Raw genomic sequence first — 16963 nt, forward strand, 5'->3', positions numbered from 1 at the left:
ATGCATTTATATTAAACCTAACAAATAACTTCCTTATGCGCTCTCTGGTTTCATTGTCTTTCACTTCGTATGATTGTGACTAACAAAGAGAAAGAAGCTAGTCCCTCGAATCACCCTATTTCATTCGCTCACTTAGCGAAGACCTCGAATTTGGCAGTCTCGATGCCAGAAGGTAGTATATGCGAATGTTTCTTGGCCAGTTACCTGCGCCTAAGCTGACAATGACAGCAATGAAGAAAATGAAAAGAAAAGAAAAAGAAAGAAAAAGAAAAAAAAGAAAAAGAAAACCAGCACTAGTTGCACTATGCCTCATGCGCAACTTTTCTTCGCTCCACAGATTTTCCTGATGCTGGCCCTTGTTTCACCATCTGCGCCCATCCAAACGTGCCCTACCATGGGCGAACGCGTCGATGCTGTCCAAGATCAAGAGCCCGTCACCGGCACGTGTGGCCTCCATAATCTTCCATCCTTCCTGGATGTACCGCTAGATGGACACCGCATCGTTTCTGGGACGACGTCACTGGTTGATTCACCGCCCTTTCCCAGCCCCTTCAAAAGCAGCTTGCTGATGAACTACTCCTTCAGTGGGCATGCGAGCAGCACTAGTTGCACTATACCTCATGCGCAACTTTTCTTCGCTCCACAGATTTTCCTGATGCTGGCCCTTGTTTCACCATCTGCGCCCATCCAAACGTGCCCTACCATGGGCGAACGCGTCGATGCTGTCCAAGATCAAGAGCCCGTCACCGGCACGTGTGGCCTCCATAATCTTCCATCCTTCCTGGATGTACCGCTAGTTGGACACCGCATCGTTTCTGGGACGACGTCACTGGTTGATTCACCGCCCTTTCCCAGCCCCTTCAAAAGCAGCTTGCTGATGAACTACTCCTTCAGTGGGCATGCGAGCAGCATTAGTTGCACTATGCCTCATGCGCAACTTTTCTTCGCTCCACAGGTGCGTAACAATTTGACCCTGTATGCTAAACGGAGTGATAATCGCTCACTTTTGCTGCTCCCATGCCCACTTGTCTTATATGCTACTATGTGTGATTGTTGCGACGTGGCGCTGTTGTTGTTGCAATGCGGTGATGTCGAGGAAAACCCGGGGCCTCCAAGGGTGCAGAGGTCGGCTCAAGATGACTCTGCGTCGAGTAGTCTTCCCGAATCCCAGTCGGATCAAATGAGTACAGTGCTATTAATGCTAAAAGACATAAAGAAGTCGACAGTCGAGCTTGCCAAAGGTCAGTCCGAATTGAAATCGGATATGAAGGATGTGAAAGCCAGCCAAAACGCAATCGAAGGCAAGCTAACTGATATTTTCCGCCGTCTCGAATCACTTGAGAAAAAATCTGAAGCCCTAGACACATTTTCCAAAGATATCGCCATACTTCAAGAGAGCGCTGAACGGTCAAAAAAGCAGCAGGACACCATAGTGTCGTGCTTAGACGACTTGGAAGAGAGGTCAAGGCGGAATAACTTGGTTTTTCACGGCATACCCGATTCCCATGAGTCATGGCTGCAAACTGAACAAAAAACCGTGGATGCCCTGTCGTCAGCTATGGGAAATGCCTTGCCACCAAACTCAGTTGAACGGGCGCATCGAATCGGGACTTTTTCAAACACAAAATGTCGTCCGGTTTTAATGAAACTAACAAATTTCAAAATTAAGGAGAGCATACTTTCGTCGCGCAGCCAGCTTAAAAATAGTAACATTTCAGTAACTCAGGACTTCTCGCCTGCGACAAGGCTCGCTCGAAAAAAGCTTCTCGAATTTGGTAAAAACCAACCTAATTCCCCCTCATTTAAACTGCGTTTTAACAAGCTTTTCATTGATAATCAGTGTTTTATGTATGATTCAACAACTGACAGCGTTAAGCAAGTTAAAAGTAGTGTTCCAGATCACGCAAGCGCACCTGACAATCTGCGTCATCATCCTGCTACATAGCAATGCGCAAAGGGCAATGGCGTATCTTTAACACCACAAGTCTCCGTGCTTGTTGCAAACGCTCGAAGTGTGTTTCGCAAACGCGTGGAACTAGAATCGCTCATCGATAGCTGTAATGCTGGTATCATTGCATTAACAGAAACGTGGCTACAATCCCATGTGCAAGATTGTGAAATCTTTGACTTGTCTCGATCTCAAACCTTCCGTTGCGATCGCACTAATCGCAAAGGTGGAGGCGTACTACTCGCTATTTCAAAATCCCTGCAAGGTCATCAAGTCCACTTATACTGTAACCTGGAAGTTGTGTGCGCGTGCGTCGATATCGGTTACCGTAAAATTACGATTGTTGTCTGCTACCGCTCTCCATCCTACCCATCCACTTTCACCACTGAGCTTCACGATGTGCTTAACACCCTTACTTTGCGGCATCCTTCGAACCCCATCATATTATTGGGGGATTTCAATTTCCCCAACATATGCTGGACTACTGAACCTCCGCACTGTTATCCATTTTCTTCGCAAAGTAACGACTTTCTTGATCTCTGCTCTTAGTTTTCCCTAACACAATTAGTATTAGAACCAACGAGGATCTCGGAAAGCGCCGCTAACCTCCTTGACTTAATATTATGCTCTCATCCTGACATAGTTACCAATGTTTCATGCTTACCGGGCTTAAGCGATCACCTGGGTCTTTCTTTCAACATATTATCTCCTGTGATAAAACCAATTGTTGAAAAAAAATAATTTACCACTACGATAGGGCAAACTTTGACGATATTAATATTCATCTAGCTAATTTTCTTGATCCTTTCCTAAGCCAATTTGATGATCGCACGGTTGATGAGAACTGGACCGTTTTCAAAAATAAGATACATGAGCTCACCGACAAGTTTATTCCATCAAGTGTAATATCCTGCAATGTTAAGAAACCCTGGTTCAATTCCAAGTTAAAAAGGCTTTCAAACCGAAAAAAAACGACTGTATCGAATAGCCAATAAAAGTTCACTGGCATCGAAGTGGGACGCTTATAAGGAGGCAAACAGTACTTACACAGAAGCCATTAAACTTGCCAAAAAGACATTCCAAGTACACACTTTGCCCACAATGCTTGCTAATGACCCTAAAAGGTTTTGGCGTGTTATTAACCCTTCCAAAGATAATTCAATCACGTTGATTGATTCCAACAGTTCACCGGTACCCGAAGATGTATGTCCCCATATCCTTAACTCTGTGTTCTGTAACAACTTTATCGTATGTAGTAACCCTGTGCTTCCAACGCTCGAGTCTTGCAATTACCCACCTATGGACTTTATCATCATTGAACCTCTTGGGGTCGAAAATGTAATTAAAGGTCTTAAGTTGTCATCAAGTCCTGGTGCTTATTTCGTTAACGCGAAATTCCTGAAAAATACTGTTATTTATTCATCTGTTCTGCTTTCGAAAATTTTTCAGCAATCCTTAGATACCCATCGACTACCTACAGATTGGAAGGTCGGGAAGGTGGTCCCACTTCATAAGTCCCGTAGCAAACATTCGCCACTCAACTACCGCCCCATTTCCCTCACAAGCATTCCTTGCAAGGTTCTTGAACATATTCTGTACTCACATTTAGCTAAGCACTTACACAATAATTCATTTTTTACAAAAGCACAACATGGTTTCCGGAAAAACTTGTCATGTGAAACCCAACTTCTTTCTTTTACTCACAGCCTTCATCTTATTCTCGACAAAGGTTCTTTCGCAGACTGTGTTTTCTTTGATTTCGCCAAGGCCTTCGACAAAGTGTGCCATAAATTACTTTTATTTAAACTTAGTAAACTTAATCTTGATCCTCACCTGTTTGCATGGCTTGAACATTTTCTCTTTAATCGGTCACAGTATGTTGTGGTTGAAAATCATATGTCCTCATCTAATCCTGTAGACTCTGGTGTGCCCCAAGGATCTGTTATAGGCCCTCTTCTTTTTTTAATTTACATTAACGACTTACCCAATGACGTTTGTTCTAACATTTACCTTTTCGCAGATGACTGTGTTATCCTCCGTGAAATCTCGGACAAATCTGATAACAAATTCTTACAAGACGATATAAACGCTATCTCTAACTGGTGTGATGTATGGTTAATGCAACTTAACGTAAGTAAATGTAAATGTATGCGTGTAACTCGCAGCCATATTCCTCCACCGAACTATTACCTTAATGATACTTCTCTGGAGGTCGTAACCTCGTATAAATACCTAGGCGTCCACATAACCTCATCACTTTCCGGGTCGTTGCACATCGATAACGTAATTAACAATACTAATCGCATGCTAGGTTATCTTCGCCGAAACTTTTCTTCTGCTCCTACATCATTAAAATTAATTCTATACAAAACACTTATTAGGAGTAAAATGGAGTACGCTTCATCCATCTGGGACCCGCACCTCGAAACCCTTACTCAATCACTCGAACTAATCCAAAACAATGCCGTACGTTTCATTCATAGCAACTACAGCTGTACATCAAGCCATGAAAAACTCTTTGCTGCTTGCTCCTCTCTCAGCCCGGCGTAAGTGCTTTCGCCTTGCTTTATTTCATAAACTATATTTCCACAATTCGTACCTGCGCGATAATCTAATATCACCTCCTACCTACATTTCCTCTCGCATCGACCATAGCCACAAGGTTGGAATCATTCAGTGCCGCACCAGAACCTGTAACGAATCATTCATTCCTAGGACCTCTCAGGAATGGAACCACCTTCCCGGCGCAGTTGTCGCAATCAAGGACAACTCAAAGTTTCGTTCGGCATTATCAGACATCATTACTCCCGGATGCAATTAACTAACCACATTTGTTGTTTATTGCTGCTTTGTTTATTTATTCGTCTATATTTTTTTTACCCACTCCCCTCTGTAATACTTCGGTCTTGAGGGTACAATAAAAAAAATTAAATAAATAAATAAATAAATAAATAAAAACAGTGAAACAGTGAATATCCTGTCGAAGTTCAATACTATCGGCTAAGTAATAAATTGGTTTCGATAAATCGCGACCCCTAATTCTTAGGCTGCCTAAAACGAGACAAGCCCATTTGGCGACTGTAAGCTGTTCTATCCAAGTGATTCTCTCCGTGCGCTTACTGAGGAAATGTTTCATTGCACAACAAGCGTGGTTTTCCTGCAGCAGAATCATCCGGAAGAATAACCACATTCATCGCACATTCTGCCCACAGGCTTCAACAAATGTGATGGTCCCTTATAGTTGTCAAACGGAACACATATTCGCCAACTTGAAAAATTGAATTCTCGGATTGAACATGAATCGAATAGCACAGGCTATTCGATTCGCATTAGAAATTTGTGAATATTTGAAACTTCCAACACCACCAGTGTACATTGTTTAAAACAAAATTCTGGCAAACGCAGATGCGACAACCAGCACAAAAATTCGTAGAGGCTCAACTTATACAAAGTGTATATGCAGGGACGGATACATGAAGAAAGACATGAAGAAAGTAAGATTGTAGGATTGTACTGATTAACAAAAACACAAGCTTCCCATCTATTATGCAAGAAAAGACTACAACTCTTGGCACAACGGGTGGAAACAACAAAAAAAGACGGCAGTAGCCGTGAGCATGCAGCATAGATCACATCTGAAAATATTTACAGATATCAAGCCGACAACCAAAAAAGCTGTATAATATTACTGAATCTAATTTAGACATAATTACGATAGTGAGTACGTGTATCTCTGTTCACGCAGGTTCTCTCGGACTTTCGACCTCATGACTCGATCCCTGCGAAGGTGGCCAATCGTGAAGTCATCTTGCGTAAGTATAACTTTGTGAATATCATATTATTTGCCGCTGAACTCATGATTCTTTTCGTTCGTAACCGCTATTTAACATTGTAAGCGCTATTTCCCACTATATATCCGTTGGCAGTGTGTTCAAGGAGGCTGGTTGGTTAATCATTGGAATAAAACAGCGCAACACCCGACGAGCCTCCTGCCCTTTGATCTTGACTCACTCGTCCTGTGTCGCGCCGTCTTATTCCAAATATGTCCATGATCACGACTAGCTAACATATGACCTTAGAAACTGTCGTAGCTTACATTCATTCGCGCGAATACAGTCCGTGATACCAACCGGCATTAGTAAAGCGTTCTACTATTACTGGAGGGATGCTTCCACAGAATTTTCTTTGATTTCCAACACTGAAACGGGAAGAAAGTGACCTGCTTATTATGTTTACACAGCGAAACTCAGTAATGCTAATTTCTTTTTGCTATTCAAGCAAATCTTTGCTGTCTTCTTTTCATGTGATTTTACTTTGTTACATTAATTCGATATAGATGTTTTATACGAATAACATGTGAGCTTAGTCTTACAGCAAGTAAGACCGGAGGGTAACGGAGCCAACTGGCCCCGCATCACAAATGATCCCGGCTAGGCAAGCTAAGTCTACATGCGTTAAGCCACAGAAAGCAGAGCAATACAGAGTCATAGTCCTACCCATCGCATTCGTTACCGGTAAGAAGCCTCCTCCTCATCGGTCCTCCGGTCTTCTCTGTTCTTATTTGATACCTACTCCAAGAACTTGTATAGTTGGATGATTTTTACTTCATACCCAGTCCCAAAAGCAGCTTACGAGGGCCACTAGAAGATCACCGTTTGGACAGCATGCACACACATCGCGAGAGCAAGCTAAACATCCAACCAATGAAGCGCTGACGTTTGCACGCGTGAGATCAGCGCCAGAAGCACGTGTATTGCGTAAAGCTCGCAATCAAGAGCAGCAAAACAAAATTAAACATCGTAAGACAGCTCCGTTTGCCGCTATTCGTCCTTTGCTCTTCACACACTCGCTTCCCGACCTTCCTCCGAGATCTCTATCACACCGCCACCGCAGCTCACTCGACGTTTACTTGCGTTGTCGGTGCAACGAAATAAGGAAGGTTGTTTGTATAAGTGTGCGCTTCGTAGAAACGAGGGACCACGGCAGTGGCCTAGCGGACGGGTACTTCTTGCTTCATGTCACTAGATAATATAGTTTGGTACCCTCTGCAATGCCCTCCGGTGGGTTGCTTTCATTCTTTCACCCAGCATTCTTTGCCGGCCTCTCTTGGTTGGGGCGTCCACTCAATTCCTAGTGTGCGCTTTCATTCACTGTATAAACGTCACTACTACAACTATTACCATAATCCTGCCCTGGTGTTTGCGCGGTAAATAACATTTGAGAAAGAATGCCCACACGACTTCAAGCACTGGATGAATGAAATGCGTTAGTTGGTTTGATCAGTGATGGAAAGATATATTGAACACAGTATAAGCAGCATGTCCGGAAAAAAACTATACCATATAAATATGTAGTTGCAAAACGCTGAAGAATGTCATCAGGAACGCGCACAATGGCATGCTGGTTTTGCCTTACGCTTTCCTAGAAGAAAATTGTGTTCACCAACAAACTACACGGGATGGTGCAAATTCATGTCACCGCAAACCTTTCCGACAATCGGGTTAAGACTGCATTGTTACAAACGTGGCGCAATACCTCGTTTCTACATGGGCACTAGCTCTCGCTAAAAGGGACCTCCACAGCTTATATTGTGCGCCTGTCACGTCGGCCATCGACACTCATTTGACACCCCTGCACGCAGACTTGACACCAAGGATAAGCATGCCAAGGACAATGATGTCAAGGACAATGAAGCCGAGGAGAGCTCAGCTGCTGTTTCTTGGCCTATGCACCCCAGCCGCCATCCATCCGCTTAGATGGATGGCGGCTTGACAAATCGCCACAGCAAGTCCTGCAGGTCGTCGTGATGCTGGAGTCACTGATTGACGCTCTTCGCGTGTTCTGTTATTTAATTTTTTGTTGAGCTACAAACACCTACAGCTCAAAGCGTCTTACAGGTGCTGGACCCCTTGCATTCAGTGCTTGCATGCCTTCAATAGGCATCACTGCGTTTCGTACACCCATATTGTTAAACCAGTCATTGGCGCAAAAAGCGATGGGAGCGTTCCTGCAAAACTTCAAATCGACAAGTCTCTGCGACCGTAAATGTACACGTTGAGCATCTTCACATGTGCGCGCCACTAATGCTCTTTCTCTGCCCCCACTCTCTTTTCACCCATATAACCCCGTTCCCCAGTGCAGTGCAGCAAACTGGACTTGCCTCTGGGTAATTTACCTGGCTTTGCAGTGTTCTCTCTCTCTCCCTCTCTCTCTTGATTCAGCAAATTATGTACTCTGGATGGCTTCGTGTTCATTTTTGGCCTTCTCTAACGTATCATAGAGGATAGTACACTCTAAGAACAGTTTACACCCTTTGGCTTGCCCCTTCTGCCACACAAAAATAATCGTCATCTGCCTTGATGCGTTTCCTTTCTTTATCGCTGCGAGCCCGGAACTTTCCAGTAACGAACGGCACGCGCGTTATCAGCATAGAACAGTTTACACCCTTTGGAGTGCCTCTTCTGATAACGCGCGTGCCGTTCGTCACTGGAAAGTTCCGGGCTTGCAGCGATAAAGAAAGGAAACGCATCAAGGCAGATGACGATTATTTTTGTGTGGCAGAAGGGGCAAGCCAAAGGGTGTAAACTGTTCTTAGAGTGTAGACGATCATCCTATCAGGGCACAGACAGTACTAGAGCACCGTCCCTACCGATCATCGGCTCAGAAAGCAGTGAAGGCATTTTTGTGGAAGAAGAAGAAGAACGTACCATGTGTTCCTTACGTCATAGTCTTCCTTTGGAAATGTTGCGTGATAAGTCCTGGTGCTTGTGTGAAAAGACTATTTGATATGTAACCTTGAACCCTGTACGATGTATGACGGAACCACTCAAGAGAGGAGGAGTAGCCGGCGCCTTAAATTGTGCGCCAACATCTCCTTATATCACATCAATAAAAAAAAAGGTACTTTTGTGCTTTCTAAGAACATCTGGTTTGCACGAGCGGCTTTGACTCAATGATTGTCTGCGCACGTGTCTATACCCTCTCTCTCTCCCCTTCTCTCTTTTCCGCGTTTCTATTCCCCAAGCGTGGGATAGCCAACCAGACTCTTGACTGGTTAACATTCCTGCCTTCCCTATCTCTCTCTCTCTCTCTCTTTCTAACGTATACAGCTGAAACCTATGGCTAGAACCTTTCTTCGAACGTTTCCATCGACATTATGCCCCAGCAATCGTGAATCGAACCCTCGACCTCGTGCTCATCAGCAGAACTCAATAACCACTGATGCGCCGCAGCATGACTTAGAAGGCAATCTACCGGGACAAAACTCAGTTTTCGAATAGCTCTGTAGCGAAAACTCCGGTATCGGATAATGTGAGGGCCACTGTCCACTGTCTTCAAACCTGGGGATCGGGCAGCTAACGTTGTAAGGGAACTCGTGCCCAGAGATGGGCCTGAACTTGCTCCTGTCCAGCTCTAGCACACCTCTCGAAGTTTATCAAAGCTGTAAACCTTGGCAGGGCTTGTGGACTTTTTTTTTCTTCTAGTATACTGCTACCTGCCACTGAGTTATCGTTCTTCAGTGTAGCCCTATTCGAAGGAAATCGGTTTACTAGTCCTGTCATCTTTCTCCTATGTGTCCTTTATGTACTTGCTTTATTTCCTTTTATTAACATGTGCAAACTCACCTGACAGCTTCTTCGAAGCAAATGTTGACCAAATTTCCGTATCGTGAGAATTTCCTGGAAGTATTATCACCACGTCACCGTTTCAGTACTGGCTAGCACGAGCCCCTGGTATGTACCTGGCAAAATATATCGCAACAAGCTTCCGCGTTCCTATTTAATATCTGACTTATCTTTGATACCATATGTACGACAACCACCTCTGAGTGCTCCATGCCTTTTCGGCGCTATTCTAACTCTAAGAGGCGAATTGGAGTGTATACGCAAGTGCCATGTGGCGCATGTTTAGCAATTGAAGCGAAAATTCCTTTCTACATAATAGCATGAGCCATGAAAGGTAATTCCAAGGAATCTTTAAGGAAATCAAAACCAAAATCTTACGGAGGATTTAATTCTCAACACGGATAGCATTGTGCTGCTAGATACATGGTAATGTAAATAAAAGAAATCTCCATGATTTTATCCGACATGGTGGGACCCTTGAGAGGAGAGAAATACAGATAGAAAACGCATCGCGCATCATCCCCCACGTTGGTAGCTGAGAGACAGGGCTTCTCGACGTCGCCATCCTCAAAACGCATCACGTCGGAAAAAGATCGGTTAGGCGATCGCGCAGGCGTCAAGTCAGCCTAATGAGAGCGGCCCGTCTGTCAGGAGCGTCATTCCTCGATGACCCTTCACGTCAGCGTCGCATTCCCATCTACCCTGTGACTGTGACACCGACTTAAGGATTTTTGTGCCGGATGTTGTGCCAGAAATAATAAAGGAAGTGCAGTTGTGCCCACTAGACGACCTAGAAAGCGAAGAAACTGATATGGACGCGCTGTGTACACCTCATAGCGCGTATAACTATGCTGCGCATCACCGACTCACTATAGGGATTCTGCACTGTGGAATAAAAAGGAATTGTAGCTCACGCCCTTCCAAGTTTACCGCCAAGTGTACGCCCGCCACTTTCAAGCGCAAGCAACATTATAAATAAATGTCTCGTGGAGAAAACGAGGCGCCTGGTGAGAGGGCAGGTGCGGTAAGGAAAAGTTGAGTTCAGTTTGTAATCGCACTTAGATGGAAGCCGAAACAAGTCATTGGAGAAAGATTGTATCCAGAAGTCTATCCGAGAATTTGTCGCAGGGAATCTCCTATCTAGCGGATATTTCTGCTAAACCTTTCCGTATTCGGTGCCCTGAATGTAGACGTAGAATCTTTGCGCATTCGGTGCCCTGAAAGAGTAGATGGCGAACATCCTCATCGCTGTGGCCACAGGAGCAAGCCGAGGAAGGAGCTCGTTTGATGCGATATAGGAAATGTTGGTGCTGCTATTCCCTATTTATTCTCCAACTTTGAGAGACAAAAGAAAACTTTTCTGTTTGCAGGACAAAGTATTCTTTATGATTATTTCTATAGTTGCATTCAAACGCCACGCTTTCGTTCGGCTAGATAATGATGCTACTTCGGAGCTGCTGGCAGCACAGCCAGGGGCACACTCACGTACGCGGCCATTTGGGCCGTGATCTATAGCAGTAAGGCGACGTTGCTTGATTACCTGCACCGCCAGTGTGGGTAATTCGTGACCGGAACGGCATGTATGAGCGGCGTTACGAGCAACAAAAAAATACAGACATCGCTTCCTAGAGTAACAAAAAAACAGAAAATAGAAGGAAACGGGCCGGAACTGCTCCCGAAGAACACGACGAGAGTGGCAATGGAGCAAGTAAAGCCACGTACGTAAAACGGAGTACCCGATCAGCTCTTCCTTCCTACAACGTCCAACGGAACACCATTAACGAGAGGCAGAAGCGGTGCATTCGTCATCGATGATGAAGCCATGGGAGAATGAATAGCGAGCGTACAAGCGTGTAGTGAAAGTAAAGTGACCGCAATCAAGTTCCAGGCCAGAAAAAACACTTATACATTTTATCGACGGTGGCGTCCGCAGCCCTAAACTGTGGTGGGCGGTTAGCACACCTATCGAAACGAAGAGGGACAAAGAGAAGTCGCACATCGAAGATGAGAATAATGGGTAACGCGTAAAATGAAATCGCAATGTAACAAAGGTTAGCCGGTGGTCTTGACAAGCTTTACAGGGAAGCTTTCGTGGTCTTCTTTGGTGAAGTGTTATCTATCGCTCAGTAAAATTAGGCTAAAGCTTTTGTTTATGAATTGTTTGATGAATTCAAGAAGGGGTGTACTTCACTCATTTACGTTACTTGATTTCAAAATTAAATCAATCTGCATTTTTCATGTGTTAACTTTCAAGTTTAGTAAGTTTCTAGTGAGACTGTTCTTTCATTCTTGTGGGGTTGATTAAATGTATTCATGTGTATAAAGGAGTAAGCGTGACCTAAAGGCGGTAATATCTTCTGAATATTCTATAAAAAGAAAACTGTTTGGTACAGTTTTAATGCTCGAAACCTAAAAATGAATAATGGAGGCTTGCTCTAAATACGAAATTCAGCCCACTTCAAAAGAGAGCAACACTTTGTGATCAATGCAGGAAGATTTCTCATTTGTAGCAGATCCACCGGCTGTGCCGGCGCAAACGGATAAAAGATGACTGGGGATGTCATCTTGACTAGTGTGTCTAGCAGCTGGTTCTAGTACTCTACTGAGGTGTTTTATTTAGCGGTCGACAACACTGTATATTCAATCCTTCAAGCAGTGGAGTTTCAAGGTGGTGTTCACGTGTTTTATTCCTGCTTTCTGCATTAAGCAGTAGGCCGTGCCAAAATGTGTTCCCGCACGACCCTGATCTGCAACTGATGCTACTTCCTCTAAGACGGGTCACAATGTGAAGAGAACATCGCCGCGCAATCAGGGATGTGACAAAAGAACTGACTGGTGAAGCTTTCGTCCCTCCATTTATCTTCTATTTCTTACACCACGTTTCCACGTATTCTATGGGCACCGATGCCATATGCAATGCGACTTGAATGTGTGATAGTATTTTTACTCATGTGATGGTACCTGGGATGCATCTTATTTATTAAACTGTGTTCGTGTTCTTTCTCGTTCTTTATTCTTCTGGAGGTGGGGGGGGGGGGGGGGGTGTTGAAGTGAAGAGTATGTAAATAAAGGGTTTCGAAGGAAAGCCAGCATAAATTACTTTATAAGACTTCAAGTAACCTACGATTTCGCTATTTCCAGCTTAAGTATTCACGTCAGTACAGAAAGCGACTATCCGCAAGACATTTCATACATGTAAAGTAACAAACGCAATCAAAGGATTATTCCATGTCTGATACACATTCATAATCTAAAAGCGGAATAAGTTACCAGATTGGTTTATCCTCGAAATTTTCACAGCATTTCCCGCATGCATATGTCTTGCTGACGAGAAGTACTTGTATATCCTAGAGCGCCTAACGTTCGTTACGAATTATCGATGCCAATATTCAAGCCGCGTCTCAGTTCAGCGTAATTAACGCATGTTTTGTTCATGGGCAAAGGCGTGCTGAAATGAAGAGCATAAGGCAACTGTCGAGGAATAGAACCGTTGTCTGTAAATGAAAAATGCGTGTCACCAAACAGGTCATCTTAAACGTGATCAATACTTTCAGCTATAGAGAGCAAGATATTAAGAGGCAATTGTAAAAATTAAAGCCAAATGGATTCGCAAACGCAAAGTGACAGCTACCTGGCTTCTCAGCGGTGGTGTGTTAGAAATGTTCGAGCAACTTATAATTTATTCACGACCTATCAAACACTTCCATTTCCAAAGAACATGAAGGGGGGAAAAAGTCGCGGTTCCGCCGGATAGGCGAAGCACCGATTGCGATAGCAAACTAGTAGATAGCTGTACGATGTAAAGATAGTAGTTTTAGCGGCCATATAAACTTGTCAATATTCCCCTACTAATTAAGTAAACAATGATATCGTTGCGCCCACAAAAGGCGTTACTTTGAAGCCGGGTAGAGTTAGAAGCGATGGCCTTGATCAGCTGAGCGCCTGTCGAGATTCAGCCAGCCAGCCACACGTCGTCTTCTTCGTTCACCACTCTTCGGTGCCCCCGCACACTGTTTGTTGAGGCGTGAACCCACTATGCACCTAAGAGCGTCGCATTCGTGAACCCACTATGCACCTAGGAGCGTAACATTTCCCTCCGCGCAGACGAAGCCCGCCGGGCTAGTCAAACAGGCTGTCGAGAAATAAAGGGCTTTAAACGGGCGACATGCGAAAGTTCAGTCTTGGCTGACCGTCGGCCATTTGATGTGAGACGTGCTATGCGGTAGGTTAATTCGCTGATGCGCTCCGTAATAACATAGGGTCCAACATAGTGGGCCAGCAGTTTTTCACATAGTCCACGTTTCCTGGTTAGTTTCCAGAGCAACACTAAATCACCAGGGTCATATATCACGTGTCCGCGTCGGCGGTCGCAGCGTGCCTTCGACCGGTCTTGTGAAACAAAAGTGCGTTAAAGAAGCAAGTCGTCGGGCTTCTTCAGCAAGACAGACTGTCTCTGATATACAAAGATTATCGTGGCTGGAAAACGGGAAGATGGTGTCTAGTGTATAACGAGGCGGACGAGCGTAAAGAAGAAACAAGGGACTGTAGCCCGTAACTTCATGCTTTGAGGTGTTAAATGCGTACGTAATGAAAGGTAGCACGCTGTCCCAGTTCTTATGATCTGACTCGACATACATGGACAGCATGTTAGTAAGAGTTCTGTTCGTGCGTTCCGTAAGGCCATTTGTTTGGGGATGATACGGAGTGGAATGTCGAAACCTTGAAGCACATAGACGAAGCATCTCTTCGACCACGTCTGCAGTGAACTGGCGCCCACGATCGCTGATGATGACTCTGGGAGGTCCATGGCGGAGAATGACAAAACGCAGCAGAAAAATACACACTTCGGTTGCAGTAGCCGATGGTATTGCAGCTGTCTCACAGTAGCGTGTCAAGTGATCGGCACACACGATAATCCAGCGATTCCCATCGGATGAACGCGGAAAAGGACCGAGGAGGTCGATGCCAACTTGCTCAAAGGGAGTGCTGGGGGGTGGCACTGGATGGAGTTGACCAGGAGGAGCACTCGTCGGACGCTTATAACGTTGACACTCGCTGCAGCTGGACACATACTGGGTGGTCGTCTGGCGCATTTTAGGCCAGTAGAACCTTTCTTGAAGGCGGTAGAGAGTTCACGCAGAACCCAAATGTCCAGATGTTGGATCGTCATGCATAGCGCGCAAGACGGAGACACGGAGACTCTCCGGGACCACTAGAAGATATCGTGGGCCTGTAGTAGAATAGTTCTTTTTGTAAAGAACCCCATCACGAACACAAAAACGAGAGGATGGTGCTGATTGCCTTGCAGTAATGAGCAGTGGTTCTAAAGTTCTGTCTTTTTGTTGCTCGACCTTGAAGGTATTTATATCAGGAAATCCCGGCTCCAGTGCTGCAATATAGCAGTCGAAGTTGTCCGCGCCGCAGTCCGTCGTTGGAAGCGGCATGCGCGAGAGGCAGTCAGCGTCGGCGTGTCGGCGGCCGCTTTTATAAGAAACGGTAAAGTTATACTCCTGTAAACGGAGTGTCCAACGCGCAAGCCGGCCTGACGGATCACGGAGATTAACCAGCCAGCAGAGAGAATGATGATCTGTCACCACAGTGAAGAGGCGCCCGTACAGGTACGACCGGAAGCGCTGTACTGCGAAAATAACTGCAAGACATTCTTGCTCTGTAACGGTGTAGTTACGCTCGGGCTTGCTTAAAGAACGACTCGCATAGGCGACGACGTGTTCTTTGGTGTCGACGCGTTGAATAAGGACAGCGCCGATGCCAATACCACTAGCGTCCGTGTGAACTTCTGTGGGAGCCGCATGGTCGAAGTGTCGGAGAATGGGGTGAGACGTCAGACGAGACTTCAGCTCACAAAAACTAGCTTCACATTCAGGAGTCCATTCAAAGGGAACGCCCTTCTGGAGGAGGCATGTCAGCGGATACGCGATGTTGGCAAATCCACGAATAAACCGGCGGAAGTACGAGCAAAGCCCTAGGAAACTGCGTAGCTCTTTTACATGGCGAGGTTGCTTGAAGGCTTCCACCGTAGCAGTCTTCGCTGGATCAGGTCGTATACCGTCCTTATCCACTATGTGTCCCAGAACGAGTGTTTGGCGCTCTCCAAAATGGCACTTCTTCGAGTTGAGGACCAAACCCGCTTTGTCCAAGCAGGCTAGCACAAGATCGAGACGTGCGTTGTGCTCACTGAACGTGCGCCCGAAAATCACTACATCATCTAGATAGCACATGCATACTTCCCACTTCAAACCACGCAGGATGTTGTCCATGAAGCGCTCGAAAGTTGCAGGTACATTACAGAGCCCGAACGGCATCACATTAAATTCAAAAAGTCCATCTGGTGTTACAAATGCCGTTTTCTCCTTGTCTGCCTCGTGCATAGGAATCTGCCAGTACCCCGACCTCAAGTCAACAGACGAGAAGTAAGACGCTGATGAGAGGCAGTCGATAGCATCATCAATACGCGGAAGAGGATATACGTCCTTTTTAGTGATGGTGTTGAGGCGGCGGTAGTCAACACAAAATCGCCATGAACCATCTTTCTTTCTAACCAGGATCACTGGCGCTGCCCACGGACTACAGGATTCTTGGATTACATTCTTATTTAGCATTTCGTGGACTTGGTCATTGATCACCTTGCGTTCCGTTGGTGAGACTCTGTATGGTTTCTGTTGCAGCGGTTGGGCAGATCCCGTATCTATGCGATGGTGTATACGAGAAGGAGGAAACAATGGTGGTCCCTCTTGCTGGAAGAAGTCAAACAGTCGGGCATGTTTTCGCAGAATATTCGCCACTTCGTGACGCTGCTTAGTGCTGAGCGACTTGTTTACCATAGTCAGAAATGAGGAGTGCGCCGCAGGGCAGACATTAGCGAAATGGCGCTCATCCGCAGAATCAAGGGCCTCTGTAAGAATGGCGAGCGATAGCACGTGATCTTCATGGTAGGCGGCAAGTTTCAGACCCTGTGGTAGTATTGCAGGTTCACTGGAACAGTTGACGGCCCATAAGTTGGTGCGTCCCTGAACAACTGACAGCGTGTAATACGGTATCAGTACATTCCTCTTGACGCAACTCAGGTGAACGGGCTCCACGGTAGCGTCAAACGTTCCGTCGGTGGTGGGGAAACAGGCGACTGAAACACACGTTGCGGATAACGGAGGCGCAACGGTATCCCGGGATACACAAAGCACACTTTCACGATACGATGGGCCTTCCATAAACACAGCAGAAAAGCTCGCACCTACACTGATTTCACCCGTTTTGCAGTCGACGGTGGCACCACAGAGTTTCAAAAAATCAAGGCCCAGGATTACGTCATGCGTATAATGAGGTAGAACAGTGAACTCCGCGTTAAATATTTGCCCACCCAAGGTTACGTCTA

At 45.5% G+C, this 16963-nt stretch overlaps 1 protein-coding gene across 1 annotated transcript in view; it reads left to right on the forward strand.

Annotated features, from left to right (window-relative positions):
- Window positions 1-305: 305 nt before the first annotated feature.
- The window catches only part of LOC135901368 (uncharacterized), a 134226-nt gene continuing 117568 nt past the window's right edge, over window positions 306-16963 (forward strand). The window contains exons 1-2 of the mRNA XM_070535811.1: window positions 306-955; window positions 5694-5760. Coding sequence (XP_070391912.1) covers window positions 347-955; window positions 5694-5760 — 676 coding nt within the window. The 5' untranslated portion in view covers window positions 306-346. The remainder of the gene's footprint in view (window positions 956-5693; window positions 5761-16963) is intronic.

Source organism: Dermacentor albipictus, chromosome 3, assembly GCF_038994185.2.
Source record: "Dermacentor albipictus isolate Rhodes 1998 colony chromosome 3, USDA_Dalb.pri_finalv2, whole genome shotgun sequence".
Lineage (NCBI taxonomy): Eukaryota > Metazoa > Arthropoda > Arachnida > Ixodida > Ixodidae > Dermacentor > Dermacentor albipictus.